Genomic DNA, 17,437 nt, shown 5'->3' on the forward strand with positions numbered 1-17,437 from the left:
TTGTGTGTGTGTGTTACAATGTTGCATGATATGTAGCACACACTCAGCTGGTGTTTTGCAGATGTGGTTTTCTTAGAGCATGACATTACCCATTTCTGCACATTAACAAGGGCACACACACACACACATACAAATGTCAGACCCAACACTCTCATGTGATTTGGTGAAAAGAAACTGCACAAGTGAAACAGTCTATGCAAAACTGAAAACAGTTCAATGGAACCCGTGGGAAATTTGATGTAACGCAAAACATTTTGTTTTACATGAACTTGGAATGTGTTTTAAAAATCCCAAACCTATGTTATTATCAAATTCTAGTTGTTAGGTTAATGTTAGGGTTACCAAAGGTCCTCTCTATGTTTAAAACAGCATAGAACAAAATCAAACAGAAAAGGGTTCAGTTTTAGGCTCCTTTTTGTTGTAATTTGTATGCATTATTTTGACTCACTTCTCCACTGACATTAGCCAATTATACTTATTGGTTTGATCTGATACAGCACCACAGCTATGCATAATAGAAAACATAGTTAAAGACATAAAAACCATAATATTAATTAACTCTTTATCTAAATTCTGATGAAACAGAAATGCTTATCCTGAGTACTTAGTCTGTCGAATTATTTCACTCTAGAGCTTCCTGGCTATTCTATGGTAGAACTCCACGTGCAGTCCCTTATATCATTTCTGAGAACTGAGCATTATCATGCTGAGAATCTGGTGCATGTTTATATAACTTAGATTAGACTACTATAATGTTTTGCTGGCTGGCTGCTCTGCTGCTTTTTTCAGGAAGCTTTTCAACAAGCTATAACAAGCTGCTTGTTAAGTTGTGCACTGGTTACATAGTCCTACTTATGACATTTAAAGCTCTGAGTGGTTTAGATCACACTTATTTTGCTGAGGCAGGCCTACTATTAGTACCCAGGATCACTTGCAGCTCAGTTGGTGGAAGATTTAAAAAAAAAAAAAAATGTCACCCTTAAACTTGTGTTCTTGAGAACTTTAGACATCTTATAGGAGTTTTACTACTAATGTACATGTTTAGACTGCTGTATTGGTATTTCTTAGGCCTTCATCATATTAAACTATTTAATATGTTTAATATGTATTTAATAATTATTATTATTTATCTAATAATGATTATTTAATAATTTTTAATTGTTTCATTATCATAAAGACATTACTGTATACGGCCAAAAGTATGTGGTCACCTTGTTATAATAACCTCCAATGTTTTGGGAGGGCTTTCCACTAGATTTTGACACATGCCTGTGGGCATTTTGCTCATTCAGCCATAAGAGCATTATTGAAGTCGGGCACTGATGTCAGATGAGGAGGCCTGGGGCACTTAATCAGCATTCCAGTTCACTCCAAAGGTGTTCAGTGGGGTTAGGGTCAAGGTTCTGTACAGTCCGCTCGGGTTCTTCCACTCCAACCTTGTCAAACCATGTTTTTTATGGACCTCGCTTTGTGCACAGGGGCACTGTCATGCTGGAACAGGTTTGGGCTTGACCCTTGGGTCCATTGAAGGGACATCTTAATGCTACAGCACACAAAGACATTCTAGACAATTGTGTGCTTCCAAATTTCTGTCAACAGTTTGGGAAAGGCACACCCTTCCTAAGATTCATGTGTTAATGAAAACTTCCTCACTGGACATATATTGTGAACAGGAATGTGTTTGCAATGGCCAAAGAGACAGCTTTATCTTTGTGCTGACCTTGGAGTAGAAGCCTAGACTACACAATTCCTGACATGTTAACAAACAAGCACATATAATAATATATTAATGAAATAATGTTGAACTTTTTCTCTGTTTTTTTTTTTTTTTTGTATAGAAGCCATGTTGCATACAGGAAGAGGAAATTGTTAACCTCCTACCCTGACGAATTGGGTATAATTGGAAAGCAAAAGGAGAGATGCAAAACAAAATGTCCGCTACAGAACAAACAAATAAATAAGCAGGATCGCAGGAAGATGTTGCAAATACATATATGACTTAAATACTCTAAGAAAACAGACTTCCAAAGCCTCCTTTATTTTATAATTGCCTAAAAAAACTTGGATCAGTGCTCAAGTATATATTTATTTTCATTGTGCTGAGCTGTAGGCCAGGGGTTGTGTCTCTTCTTCTGCCTGGACTATAGACCGCTTGCATCACTTTCGACTGACATCACACTGGCTGGGCTCTGGAGAGAGTGATACATATCATAAGCATCAACACTTATTACTTACACCTCTATAAAGGCGAAGACTTAAATCTGTTAACAAACAAATTGGCACTGAAACTGTGTCACCACATGTAATTACACCACTAATTAGAAACGAAACCTGAATACCTCTGTAAGGTTCCGTTCGCATTACTGTTTTGCATTCTCCAGGATCCTCACTGATGATTCCCAGATTGCGGTTCCAATTTTTCCAGTTAACTTCTTCCACTCTGCAGAGAGCACAGGGACAAATGCACCAATTACTGCCCACCATCTAAAAACAACTTGTTGACTTGTAAACAATACTCAATTGACCACAGAAATATATTATTGGTTAGAAATAATGTGCTTAGGTGTCTTGTAAAATCAAAGTCATTAGGTGACTGCTCCAAGCGCTGTTATTTTACATAGGAAAGCAGAAACCAAAAAAACTCTTACTCAGATAAAAGCTTCAGTAAATAATCTCACCCGGACCATGTAGATATATGTTTGTAATCATAACGAATGTCTCGTGCTCATTCCAGAACTCTCTTAATAATTCTCATAATGTGCACATCGTTTTTTAAAAAGCGTGATACAAATGAAAGTGACTTGAAAATTTAACTGAATTAAAAGTGGATGTCACTAGTCAGAATTATGCTTGAATCAGTTAAAAAGTGTCCACACTAAAGTATTTAAAAGTAATTGTTTTGAGTGAGGGGGGAACGGTGGCTTAGTGGTTAGCATATTTGCCTCAAACAGGGTAATTTTAATGCTAGAGCATACAAAGACATCCTACATGGCCTACATATTGGTGTGATGGTCAGGTGTCCGCAAACTTTAGGCTATATAGTGTATGTTGATTGGCTCACCTGCCGTTTTTATTAGAGACAAAACAATACTTTGCTTTTGGCATATTTTTGTGCTCTGCTGTTAAAATGTGAAGGTCCTACTGTATGTATAAAAGACATGTCTGAAACAGATATTTAATTTTGTTTGTTTGTATTTTTCATATCCACGACCCCCTGCAATTCCACAGTTTGAATATCTCTTTGCTACACCATCTTTCACGTTTACTTTCCGGTCTATGGTTATCAAGATTTTTCTTTTAACCTAAGACACCAGCGCCAGTCTGCCTCGCTTTTGCCCAGGTTCCTCCTCACTCCTGAGCGCAACTTCTTCTTCAGACAGCATGCAAATCTCTCCAGATCCAGGATGGTGATGGCACGCTGGGAAAACGCAAACATCCAGAACATTTACTGTTACACAGAAACATGATGCATTGTCACCAAGGCCTAAATGCTTAGAATGGAATAATGAGTCCCTGAACATAGAAGCCATATAAGTTGCAAATGGAACCAAATTTGAATTTATGTTAACTATGGAGCTAATAAATGATAAACACCCATTCATCATTCTAGTTGTAGCTATAAGTAATCTGTATCAAGCTTGGCAGTGTTAATAAAGATTATTTCATAATTGTTTCTTTAAATCGCACAAAATTAATAAAAATCATTCTTTAAAAAATATATAGAATAAGTGTGTGTGTATATATATATATATATATATATATATATATATATATATATATATATATATATATACTCAGCAAAAAAAATAAACGTCCTTCTTTCAGGAGATCCAAATAAGCATTACAGATCTTTCTACTGACTCTGAAAAACACCAAAAGAAAGATGCCTAGGGTTCCTGCTCACCTGCGTGAACATGCCATAGTCCTGCTGCAGGGAGGCATGAGGACTGCAGATGTGGCCAGAGCAATAAACTGCAATGTCTGTTATGTAAGATGCCTGAGACAGTGCTACAGGGAGACAGGAAGGACAGCTAATTGTCCTTGCAGTGGAAATTCGAGAATCGCAAATGCCTTGATGGAAGAGTGGAGTAACATCTCACAGCAAGAACTGACACATCTGGAGCAGTCCATGAGGATGAGATGCACTGTACTACTTAAAGCAGATGTTCACTGTTATTTTTAATATTGAATATTGAATATTTTTATGTTAATACAAATATTTACACGTTAAGAAATTTGCTGGAAATAAAAACAGCTGAATGTGAGAGGAAGTTTCTTTTTTTTGCTGAGTATATATATATATATATATATATATATATATATATATATATATATATATATATATATATATATATATATATACACACACACTCATATTTGTATTTATATTTCCAAAGTAAATTAAAATAATTTAATATTTTAGCATCTTCAAAGTAGACCCCCCTTTTGACTACAATTTCAAAAATGTATTGTTGGCATTTTCTCAACCAATTTCTTGAGGGATCCCCCTGAGATGTCTTTTTTTGTAAATAAAATGTTTGTTTTCTAATTCAAGAAATGAATACGTTTAATATTTTTGTCTACAACACCGATTTCAAACATCACACACCTTTTTTTTTAAGGTTTTTAAGATCATGAGAAACATTTCAGTCGAGTGACTGGTAGTGTATATACACATACATATACTCAAATATAAATACAAATAGGAGGTTGCACATACATGTATGCAAAAAGAGGCATAGGGCACGGTATGTGTACCTGTAGTTTCCAGATGCTGGAGCTCTTCTCAGACATGTCTTCGACAGTCTTGCTCATCAGAGCGATCAACATATTCAGCAGCAGAATATACGTGAGCACAAGGTAGGATAAGAGCAGCATATAAAATGCGTGTATATTCTCATACTTCTCCGTGAACTCCAGGTCTCCCATGCCTATAGTGAACTTAAACAGTTCCAATGTGGTGAATGAGATGCTTTTAAAGGTGGGTTTGTTGCAGCTTTCTGTCACATTTGTACTATTGTTTTTAGGTTCGTGCAGTAGAGTCACCACAGCTGTTTTGGGAGCACAAAAAAAAAGCAAATGCTTTAGTGACTGGAATGACCTTTGTGGAGCAGAGAGTGATGATTTAGTGAATGGTACCTGCTGAAAATCCAATGAGGAAGACAATGTAGACAAAGAGGAAGCGCAAGATGTCGCCAAGGAATATCTAGTAAACAGAATGAGAGGAGTCAGAATATTTAGGCCTAACCTCATAACGTAACCTCAATAATGTAAGATGGAAACACCTTGTAGTAGCAGATATGCATCACTTGGAGGCAGTGTATATTTTTTCAGATCATGAAACAATGACATTTGGGTTGATTTATACTTCTATGAGCACGTATCTACGAGCATGTCAAAACATTTTGTAGACGCTCACACAGGGTGAAGTCTTGAATGTAATGTGAGTGTGTAGGGGCAGTGTCACATGAACTATACCAGAATTCACGGTGAAGATTTAACCAGAGACGAAGAGCCAAAAGAAAGGAACACTTAGTTCAGTGTTTTTACCCAATAACTGTATATATGGGTGGACATTATAACAGGGTGTAAAAATTGAAGCCAAAATGTCCCTGAGGCCCTCTAATGGCTGGCTACAGTACAATTTTTAACCCCGGCTACTCCCATTTCAGTCAACGGGACCGTTGAAGTTTTAAGTTTTGAAGTTTTAAGTTACATCTCCGCAAATTATTTTTGGGTAGAGTGTTCGGTCGTTTTTCAGCTGTCCTTGATAACTTATCCAATATTTTAGGGGAGTTATTTGTCGATAAATAAAAAGGTCTTGTTGATGACAATTTTGGACAGTCGAGCCTCATGAATCTGCATGCACTTTCCCACATGCACCTGAAGCTTTTGACAGTTCTGTAGCAAAGCCATGTCTCGTTCTGCTGTAAAATGTTTTAACAGTTTTCTGATATGTTGCTCAGTTTGAAATCTAGACTATAATTAGCCACATTTAACGTTTTAATGGCATTTTGAATCTGTGCCAACCAATGCTTTTGTGGCATTTCCGTTGTGGGATAAAAGTGACTCTGCTGTAAACTCTTCTCTAAGAAGTGGTTTCATTAAGTTTTTCATTAAATTTTAAAAGTTATATTTTGATGAGTTCCTCGCATCATTTCACAATGGTGTGTGGACCTGATGAATTGGTGCAATGAAGTGTGGGTCAGGATTTCCTATCAGGGCATGACAGTCAAAAGTTTTACTATAGGAGTGTTAACTTCAGTAAAGCAAAATGTCAGTCACCCTCTGAATCATGATGTTGTAGATGCCCATGTGTTGAGTTCCTCTGGAGAAGTAGAGCAGATTAACCCAGCACATAGCCACACTGAGCACCAGAAAGGCAAGATACTCTTGCCTCTTGAAGACATACAGCCCAGCAGAGATTATAAACAACCCAGCCTGTAATAAACTGCAGCACCACAAAACATACAGATTGTTTAAAAATACAGACAGGTCCATAAGTATTTGGACAGAAATTTGCACCAAAAATACACCACCAAAATGGATTTGAAACGAAGCAATCAAGATTGTGATTGAAATGCAGACTTTTGGCTTTAATTTAAGGGGTTTAACAAAAATATTGCATTAACCTTTCAGGAATTTCAGCCATTTATTACAGAGTCCGTCCATTTTTTATTCTACACTTCAATCATATCTTGATTACTTCATTTCAAATTCATTGTGTTAATATATGAAGTTAATATATGACTGGAAATATGTACAACAACCTGCCTGTTTTTATCAGTTAATACTTATTATATACTGTATATATATATATATATATATATATATATATATATATATATATATATATATATATATATATATATATATATATATATATATATATATATATATTAAAAGATCAAGCACTCACAAAAGCAGGTCAGAATAGCCATCTACCAGTATTTTTTTCAGACTTGGCCGCTTTTTATGTATATCCATCAGCTACAAGAAGACATAAGTCATCGTTAAACTTTAATTAACGTTAGCATTTGTTTCAAAACTAAAGTAAATGATACACACCACACTAAATAAGAAGTAGACTGATCCGGTAGCCATGATGACTTGACCAGCAAGCAGAAGGTAGTCCAAAGTTGTGTTCTTGAATGAAAATGAAGGCTAGATTGACAGATAAAATGATGATCAGTTAATAGCAAGACTTAAGATAATATTTTGCATGCATAGTTGTTTTTTTTTTTTTTTTTGTCCAAATCAATAAAGATTTAACAAAATGAAATCTGACCAAAATAACAGGATATTTTTTTTGGTATTGTAACTGTTTATATGTTATGGTGCTTTGTTTAATTAAATGAGCTATTTCTCTGAATAAACTTAAACTCCATGTAGGTGGGAAGTGTATAGTAGCACATCCAAATCTACTGTAACTAGATGTGGCCTGAACTCACTGTTCCTTCTTCACGGTGATAAGAAGTAACTGTGAAGATGATGAGATATATGAAATAAACAATAAACTTAAAGAGGAATATCCATTTGGCAAATCTGTTCCATTTGTCTTCCAGCAGTTTATTAAGTGGCTCAATCTGGAGCATCTCGAGACGATTCTGGAACAAAAGACCACAGCATCATCAAGTACATGCATTTAACATGTAATCTAACTGTAATTGGCTTGCGTACACAGGCTATATGATTTTATATATATATATATATATATATATATATATATATATATATATATATATATATATATATAAAAGTGCAGAATTTACATATATTGGCTTATAAGTTAAGTTTCTGCAGAGTATTTTTCTCTTACAGGTGTCTCTGTGCCATTAACAACTATCTCTAGGACAGAGTTTGGTTTGTAGGTGTCAATATCATCCACGTCGTACAGTGAACCGCACACTGGGCCATATGCCCACTCTGTGAACATTCGGGACAGATGCCTGCACTCTTCCTGCAGGAACTCACGATGCAGAATGTGTTTAAGCAGCTGGAGGAACAAAGAATATTTTCATTTAGTATGTTTTTTCCAGACCCATGCCAAGCACTGTGAATTTACACTCAATGTCCACTTTATTATGTACGCGTATTCATACATGCAGTTATCCAATCAGCCAATCATGTTGCAGTAGCGCTAAGCATAAAATCATTCCGATACAGGTCAAGAGCATCAGATAATATTTATTTCAGACAACAGAATGGGGAAAAATTTATCTCAGATACTTTCGTAAAAACATCACAAGACCAAATGAAATGAATAAGCCTGTTGAAAATAGGAAACACCAATATATAAATGCAGAACGTGATTGTGCAAGACTTCACTAAAACAAATCAGTGTTTCTCCAGCCAGTCCCTCAAGCCACCAATGTTCTCTCTTCCGGCTTCTAGCACAGCTAATATGGAGAATAAAGCTTGATCACCTTGTGGGTGGAACCAAAATACAGATATTGGGAAAGCTTTGAAAATGTCTAATGAGCTATAAAAACTCTGCATTCATTTTATATTGTATTTTACCTAGATGTGTAAAATGTATTGGAAAGATCTATTGGGGCAGAGTCTGATTGCTCAGTCCGCCCCACCCAATCCCATCATCCCTCCATCTTTAAGGTTGTCCTGTCTGTATTATCCGTCTACTACCTTCTAGTTTCACTTCTGTAAGATGCTCTGGATAAGGGCGTATGCTAAATGCTATAAATGTATGTAAATATAGATGACTAACCAAACCCACCATATTTGAGCTGGGAAGCTTGATCAGGTCACTCATTATTTAGCATTTATAGTACCTTTCATGTACTGATACACTCTTACCCCAATCCTTCCTAGCTTCGCAGCCAGCTTGATGGAAGTAAGTCCCTGACTGTTCTCAATGTCCTCCAGCTTCTTTTCTTTGGGATTCTTAGCGGCGTCTTTGGTAAGAATGTAGTCGTACATGGAAATGACGAAGTCTGTATTTTCAGGGCTGTTATCAGCCACCATCACAAGGGCATGAAGAACCGTGTTGCCCAGAGTGTCCGTACGCCTCATGTCTGCTTTATCCATCAGCAGGTCCACTATGTCTTTCTGATTAGTACACGCTGCCAGAGAAAGAGGAAGCTCCCCTGTGGAAAAGACTTTGTTTATTTATTTATTTATTTATTTATTTATTTATTTATTTATTAACGAACATGTGAAATGTATATTCTTGATTAAGCTACAAAGAAAACATGGTTTTATATATACAGGTGCATTTTTAAAAAATTATATCATGGAAATGTTAGGTTTTTTCTGTAATTTAATTAAAAAAGTGGAACTTTCATATATTCTAGATTCATTACACATAAAGTGAAATATTTCAAGCTTTTTTTTGTTTTAACCTTGATGATTCTAATATATAACAAAATATTAGAATAATCTCTATAACTACTATAATCTCTTATAGTAAACATTCTATGCTGTTATAGTAAATATTCCTATAACACAAAGGATTTTTTTTTTTTTTTTTTACCTCACCATCACTTACCAAGTAGAAACAAGTGGAAAAGGATTTGGAATTTATTAATGAACAGATCAAATATATTTAAGTATATTATTGATAAAGTTAAGGTCATTGTCCTATATATGACCTATGCTCTTTTACTTAACATTCCTATAACAGAAAGGATGTGTACCTCAAAAAAAAATAAAATAAATAAAATCATGCCCATCCAACACTTACCAAAGTAGAAACATGTTTCACTAAGTGGCTGGAAGAATTTCCCACAAGCCTTTGCATGGACATCAGCCCCTTTCTGAATGAGCAGCTCAACATAATGCTTGTTCCTCCTCTCAATGGCTATATGAAGAGCTGTTTGTCCTTCACAAATCCCACAAAAACAACACTGTAAGTATGTTACTATCGCAACTACCCACTTGGACAGGTTAGAGCTAGCATTTTCTTCTTCCAACACGTTAAAGTCAGTCACCACAAACGCCTGCTGATGTGGAATGGAAGAACTTGACAGGACTTCATAGAGCCCTGATTTCAACCTCACCAAATATTTTCGCATGAATTGGAGAGACATATGTGACCAGTTCACCCTACGTCAGTGCCTCACTAGTGTTGTTGCGAATATTACTTTATGGGAAGAAATCTGTGCAGCAACATTCCAGCAAGAAGGAAAAGTGTACATAAACCCAGTAGCACATGTCTTTATCAGTTAAACCTAGCATATAGGTGCACTATGTAGGTATACAATTACTGACTGCAGCTACCTGTTGTTAGAATGCACCATCTGTCCCACTTTAGGGGAAAAGGACTACCATAAGACTACCCCTTACCAGATATTATTTAGGTTGTGGACCGTTCTCAACACAGATGAGTAACATACTGTTTCATAATTTTATACCAAAATGGTATGTAGAACATCATATTCGGTAATATATCTTCAGAAATGAATAATGGTTCAAATATTCACACCTTTATAGTAGGGATCTGTGCATGCTGCATTCACTAACTCATGAAGATCGTTTTTTCTTTCTGCAATGCACAGCAAGTGCTCCACTGTTTCGTTTTTTCCATTTCTCAGGTTTAGCAGAGCCTTCATCAGGACTGTCTTTCCATTGGGCAAATCTGAGGGACATGGGACATAATAATGCTATTAATACTATAATCCTGTATTATGTATTGATACATACAGTGATAAGAGGCCTAGTAAGGATTCTGTGTGCAGATATGTGGAGTTTTACACCAAGTTCTTACAATCAGGGCTTGTCAGCTTCTTGTTTGTTCTACACAGATACTCCTCCAGGCCCTCCAGCCTGTTGACGTCAGCACTGGACACGGCATCAAAAAGCTTCTTAAGGCCAAACCTCTCATGCTGAACTGGTTCGGCGTTAATACCTTGTATTTCGCTGCAGAAAGAACAAACACAAACCCTTCATACTCTATTTACTAATTAGTAATGGATGAACTGTTGACTTACAGCATTTCTTATTTTCTAGACATAAAATTGTACATTTTATTGGAAAACACTAGTACTTATCATTAGCTCAGTTATATATAACTTATAAACGCACAAAGCACCTAAATCTTATAAAACCTAAGATGCATTATATGGCCAAAGGTTTGTGGACACCTGACCATCACATCCACTTGTGCTTTTTGAACATCCCATTCCAAATTTCATCCCAAAGTTCATCCCCAAGGTCTTCAGTTGGGTTAAGTTCAGATCTCTGTGCAGGCCACACATCCCCGTGTTATGTCTTCCCACCCGTATTCTGAAAAAAATGTGTGTCCCGCATTATGATTGATTAGCACTTCATATTGCAAGCAATCTGCCAATTGGCCAAGCAAGGTGGTATTCAAATAACTGTGGAAAAATGGATGTAGTATGAAAGTTGTTTGAAATTCAGCAAAGATGAGTCAGGAGATAGGGTTGATCAGATATTCAATGTTTATTTGTGCACTTGGAGTATCTTCAGATCAGCTGGAAGAATTCTTAGCTCCTATCCTTAAAATGGCTATTTTTGGCTTGCCTGCCAATCCAGTATTGATACCTTGTTACCCTTAGTATTAAAATGTGAAATAGCACATTACTACTGTAGGTACCTAATAAACATAGGCCTTTTACTCACTCAGAAAAATTCGGGTTGATTTGGATTAGGGCAATGGTACAACCAAGGTCCTTTTCGATGTCAGTGTCCAATGGTGTTTTGGCTTTTGCTTGACAATGTTCTCTCATTGCTCTGGCCTCTTCCCTCTTCTCATCCGTCCTCTCATCTACCTCCAAAGAAAAGGATTTCATACTTTGCAACTTGTTGATTGTCGTTCCTTTTCGGTGTCACAGCTCTGGGTAAAGAGGGGGCATTTCTGTTCAGCACAAGGCTTATTGTGAAAAATAATAATATCAGAAATGTTATTAAGTCAAATAATAAATTCTAGGTATTAGGTATTACATATTTATTTCTGTTCTCTACGCTTGTCGTAAGTATATTATAGTGAGTCATATATCATGTAACTTACAGTAACTTACATTTCAGTCCAAAAGTTTACATACCCCTAAGTGTAAGATATTCAATCATAGTTTTTCACAACTCAACTCATTTCATGCTACCATACATTTCTTTTGGCAAGGCAATTAAGGTTTCTACATTGTTACATCTACATTGAGAGATAATTTTAAAGCAATCGACTAGAGACTAAGTTATTATTTAATTCACTATATCAGAATTCCAGTAGGTCTAAAGTTTTCATACACCAAGTTGACTGTATTTTTAAACAGTCTGGAAGATTCCAGAAATTAATCATATTTACAAGCTTCTGATTGACCAATGGTCATAATTCGGAGATAATTGGGGGCGCACCTGTGGCTGTAAAAGGGCTTAGCTTTAGTGACAGTGTATTTTTGTCCTTAATTCCATGACAATTAAAGCAACTGAGCCATGACCTCAGAAAAAAATAGTGGCCCTCCACAAGTCCAGTTCGTCCTTAGGAACAATTTTCAAACAACTGAACACTTGGTATTGTTCAGGTGGACGCACAAGGGGATACTGAAGCAGCACCTCAAGACATCAGCCAAAAAGTTCAAACTTTGTCACATCTTGGTCTTCTAGCAGAACAATGATCTTAAGCATATCTCCAAAGTTGTCATAAAGACATCAAAGTGAAAGTTTTAGAGTGCCCATCACAACGCCCTAACCTAAATCCTATATAAAATATGTGGACTGAACTGAAAAAGTGTGTCTGAGCAAGGAGGCAGTTACACTAGTTCTGTCAAGAGGAATGGGCAAAAATTCCGGCAAAGTATTGTCAGAGGCTTGAGGAAGGCTACCCCATATGTTTGATTCAAGTTAAGCAATTAAAAGGCAATTCCACCAAATCCTAACAAAGTGTATGTAAACTTTTGACCCACAGAAAATCTGATATAGTAAATAAAATCTGAAATAAATCTGTATCCTAGGTATTATTTTAAAACTACCTCTTTGGGAAATAAAGTAGATTTAACACAGGAAGTGTACGGTAAAAATTTTGTTTGAATGTAGCCTAGGTGTATGTCAACATTTGGCCTCAACTGTATCCTAGATCAAGAGTTGTATTGAAGAATCCTGATATGTCAAGAAGGTGATCTGGTTTCAAGCTGGTGTATTACAATCTAATGGTCCTTTATTATTTAAAAATTTACTCTGTATTATGAGGAACCACACTAGGTTGACTGTAAAACTCAACTGCACAAAAAAAAAAAAAAAAAACAGCCTTTTGGATCCGAAGAACAGTTGGTGGTAAAGGTAAATAAAATAAAATAGAGAAGAAGACAACTGATTATAACTGCCATATTCTGTCCATAATTATGCTCAGTCTTATGATTTTATTTCATTGTTTTTATCAGTAAGGATCTCATCATTTCTATATGCACTAGGCGTATAATGCAATGTTATTATACATATTTGCATCTGTGTCTGTTTAGTCCTAAAAATATTCATATCTGGTTTTGAATTTGGATTAAAGCAAGAAGTGGGGATTGTCTATACCCAAACTGAAAAAAACTGAGAAAAAAAACCCAGCTTCTGGAAAAATTCACATATTATAACAATATACTGTAGCTTTCCATCATCTATCTAATGTAACTATGAAAGCAAGCTAACTTAAAAGCAGTGATAAGTTTCCCAAATCAATAAAAACTGTTAAATAGGTTACAGCTGACAACAAAAGAACTCTATTACAATTTTATCAGATTTACTCTAGTTTTTGGGTTACATTCCAGACAGTTCAGAAAATATTACAGAACATGCTATCAGAATCCATTATAAAGCTATGGGGCACCAAATGTAGTTGAAAACTCTTTTCTCTCTGATTTCTGATACATTTAGATAGCGACTCAAGTCAAATAATAGTTTTAAGTTTCAATGTAAATTTTACCTCTAAATGTTAAATATAAATATTAATGTTAAAAATAAATAACAATGTTAAATGTAAATCTAGAGCTTAAAGCTTTCGTTTATATGCTAATTGACCCCACCCTCTCTGAATGTGCGTCATGGAAAAACACAACACTGGTAGGGTTACACCATACTGTGATAGTTTTGGAACAAATTTGAAGATATGAAAAGCAAGTCTGCTGGTGGCATTTTTGGGCTGATCTATAAACAGTTTGCAGCAGCCTAGATCTTGTTTTAAAGTGTAGACCTATCTACGATCTTACAGAACCATTTCTGTCTTTGACGGAAGTCCAGAAAGGCCATGAGTTTTTTTTTTTTTCTTGTGACCTTGAGACAACAAAAGTTGTCTTAAGATCCTGAGCTCGGGTGTCTGCGTAGAGTTTCATTTTATTTTCCCCAAATTTTCCCTTGTGGATCAATAAAGAACATCTATCTATCCAACTATCTATCTATCTATCTATCTATCTATTGTCAGGTGCAGAAACAGATGCAGGTAATCAAAAGCTTTATTTATAAAGCTTGAAGACAGATCCAAAATGTGAGACAACCACAAGGTCAGAGAACAGGCAATGGTCAGGTGATGTGCAGACAGCATAAACTGGTATAGGCAAAGAGCAAAAATGAGGAAACCAGAAAGACTATGACTAAATACAAGGCTTGGTAACTGGTGTGCAAACACAGAGCATATACTTCGCAATGAGTGGGATGACTGAAAATCCTTAAATACTGTTCAGTGTGATTGCGTCCATGTGTCTGGGATTAGTAATCAGGTGAATTGGAACATTTGTGGTGGGATTTGGAGTCAGTGGCAGCCATGTTTGTAGGCCACGCTGTGTTATGAGAGTTGTAGTTAGACACCAATTCCGGCGTGACACGAAGTCTGTTAGGATTTACAATTAGCTGATCATGTGTGTTTAGGTAAATAGTCGAATTATAAAAAAAAAAATCAAAAAGAATGATGAAATGAAGAATAAAAACTTAAAGCACACATGAACTAATTAGTCAGCGCCTAGAAAGTAGCCTTGTGTAGTGGTACAACTTGGTACAAAATGGTACAACTTTTACCATTTTATTGTTTCTGGACATGTTTTTTCAGGTAATGTTTTTATCATCATGATTGTTATCAGTAGAAATACATCCAAAGTGATTTCATATAGCAACAGTAATCTGAAAGTTTTGGAAAATGGGAATGGCAATCAGAAAAGGGGATTATTTTTTATCATTTGGCTAAACCAGGAGATGAGTGCGTCCATGCATCCTGCTTCAAATTATGTCTATGATTATACTGTAATGCAGTATTGATGTAGACTATCCCAAATTCCTTGTTCTATTACGTTTTCTTGGGGAATTATTTCCTATACTAAAATTGTCGTAGGGAGTTTTCTTACAAATGCTAAACATTTCATCATACATGCTCTCAAGACTTTTCTACTCAGCAAGGCCCTAGTGTTTTTATTCGTTCACCAGAAAGACTAGTTTCAGGTAATTGTAGAAAGATTTTTTCAGATTTATAAACATGTCCAGATAAATTAGACAGTTTTTAAAATGTGAACATACGCATTTACGTAACTCTGAACGTGACTATACGTTTACATTATATACATTATATGATTGAATATACAGTTGAGTGTAAAAATTTTCACCTTCCATGGTTTTGGAATGGAAAAAGGAAAATATACCTTCACTGTACAATTTATCCAGAATTAAAACAAACTCCAAAAAGTTACAAATCAAATGTGGGTATTTCCTGCAACATCACAACAATTTACAACATAAAAAGAAAATGGAAAAATAAAAAGTTGTAGGGTTAAAGGCTTTAATCACAAGACTACAAGTCCTGGGATTTGAACTCACAACCTTCCAGTCACTGGTTCAAAACGTTACCAAAACCAAATCTTAACCAAATATACTTCTGAGTGTGAAACAGGAAGCTTTAGACTGAAAGAAAGCAAATGAGAAAAAAGAGAAGTGAGATGGTGGTTTTTGATTCTTAATCCTAAATGTGGCATTAACCCACCAGCACAAACCAGCAAAAAGTGCTAACTACATTACTGTAAATATCTTTCATATTGTACCATTTATTATCTAAATGGATCACACGTTGCTCTATCATTGGGGTGTGGCAATTATTTTGGTTGTTTTCAAAGACTTGTTTTCTTAATACATGTACTGTACGTGGAAAAGAACTACATCAATAGCAGTGATAGAACAACACATTCATTGACATGCACTTAATTAAATTAATCACATATTCCAGGAACATTATTTACAATGTGTCTCTTCAAGGTTGTCACTTTTAAAGCTGGGCTGGTATTTACATAGAAGTCGACACTGACAAAAAACAAAAACAAAAACAAACAAACAAACAAAAAAATGTAATTATTAGTGAGAAAAGTGAATAATCACTGAGATTACTAATTGAAGGTATTCACATATTTAAGATAATTAATACTTAAGATAGTATAGCAAGTGTAAAAGTAGATCAATAGTGATACGAGGAATTGGTACATACCAGTCATTCACTAAAATATCCCGATTTTATTTTATTTCCAACTGCAGTAGCACATTTCACAATATAACAGCGTGGTTTATGGTCTTCTACTTGCTAAACTTCATAAAGCCACATAAGAGGAAGTGATTAATGGCAAGTAGAGAGATGGAGAGAGAGAGAGAGAGAGAGAGAGAGAGAGAGAGAGAGAGCAAGAGAGAGAGAGCAAGAGAGAGAGCAAGAGAGAGAGCAAGAGAGAGAGCAAGAGAGAGAGCAAGAGAGAGAGCAAGAGAGAGAGCAAGAGAGAGAGCAAGAGAGAGAGAGTTGGAGAGCGAGAGAGAGCAAAAGAGAGTTGGAGAGCGAGAGAGAGCAAAAGAGAGTTGGAGAGCGAGAGAGCAAGAGAGAGAGAGAGAGAGAGAGAGAGAGAGAGAGAGAGAGAGAGAGAGAGAGAGAGAGAGAGAGTTTTGTCAAGACATACAGTAATATTATTTAGTGTAGTGTATTCTTTAGTGCCCCTATGATAGGAGTTAGGATTTGCTGGTCATGTCTGTTTATGTAGGGTCTAGCCTGTTAGTTTGCTTTGACCTGGCTACTGAATAGGTTACAATCAATGATCAAATTGCAAAAACAATATCTCAGGATTGGATTAGTGCTACAATTAAATACCTGGGTTTATTAAATTAAAAATCTTAATTAGCCTAGCTTGCAGGATCACTTTCTCCAAATATTATTAAATTGCTGTATTCACTGTTCAGCTGTATTAAAAAAAACACACATACACAGAGAAAAGAAGAGAGAGAGAGAGAGAGAGCGAGAGAGAGAGAGAGAGAGGAGGCAAGTGAAAAAGGGTGAAGTAGAGGGAGTCCTGCACCGAAAGAGAAAGAGAGACATATTCCATTATAGAATTTCTACATGGTTTCATTCTCTGTCACTTCGTTCTCTGTCCACCCCATAATCTGCAGCACACACACAGCTAGCAAAAAAAAAAAAAAAAAAAAAAAAACCTGTTTGCGGATGTGGTTTATAACTTGCATGAAGTAAAACATTTCT

General features: G+C 35.8%; 1 protein-coding gene across 4 annotated transcripts; it reads right to left on the reverse strand.

Moving 5' to 3' along the window:
* Positions 1–2,004: 2,004 nt before the first annotated feature.
* On the reverse strand, positions 2,005–16,694 carry LOC108260043 (transient receptor potential cation channel subfamily V member 1). 4 transcript variants are annotated; one of them, XM_017459970.3, is made up of 17 exons: positions 16,412–16,683; positions 16,170–16,230; positions 11,599–11,812; positions 10,724–10,875; positions 10,442–10,594; positions 9,701–9,838; positions 8,815–9,104; positions 7,820–7,996; positions 7,452–7,607; positions 7,069–7,164; positions 6,920–6,990; positions 6,286–6,451; positions 5,140–5,206; positions 4,759–5,051; positions 3,303–3,418; positions 2,340–2,440; positions 2,005–2,189 (listed from the first exon to the last, which is right to left on the reverse strand). In XM_017459970.3, exons 3-17 carry the CDS (start codon positions 11,766–11,768, stop codon positions 2,158–2,160), a joined length of 2,178 nt encoding a protein of 725 aa, XP_017315459.1. In that variant the 5' UTR covers positions 11,769–11,812; positions 16,170–16,230; positions 16,412–16,683; the 3' UTR covers positions 2,005–2,157. The 4 variants fall into 4 exon arrangements, 3 of the variants coding, with proteins under 3 accessions (XP_017315459.1, XP_017315460.1, XP_017315458.1); XM_017459971.3 differs by lacking the exon at positions 16,170–16,230 and having other exon boundaries at positions 11,599–11,848; XM_017459969.3 differs by lacking the exon at positions 16,170–16,230 and having other exon boundaries at positions 16,412–16,681.
* Positions 16,695–17,437: the final 743 nt, after the last annotated feature.

The sequence above is a fragment of the Ictalurus punctatus genome, chromosome 28 (assembly GCF_001660625.3).
Source record: "Ictalurus punctatus breed USDA103 chromosome 28, Coco_2.0, whole genome shotgun sequence".
Classification (NCBI taxonomy): domain Eukaryota; kingdom Metazoa; phylum Chordata; class Actinopteri; order Siluriformes; family Ictaluridae; genus Ictalurus; species Ictalurus punctatus.

Excerpts from the sequence above, each read along its gene's own strand:
- LOC108260043 (XM_017459971.3), bottom strand. The coding sequence starts at position 11,768 with ATGAAATCCTTTTCTTTGGAGGTAGATGAGAGGACGGATGAGAAGAGG. Across the intron at positions 5,207-6,285 it reads ACAACATCATGATTCAGAGG|ATATTCCTTGGCGACATCTT; the intron begins GTGACTGACATT and ends TCTGTTTACTAG. Across the intron at positions 2,441-3,302 it reads GACTGGCGCTGGTGTCTTAG|AGTGGAAGAAGTTAACTGGA; the intron begins GTTAAAAGAAAA and ends TGCTCTCTGCAG.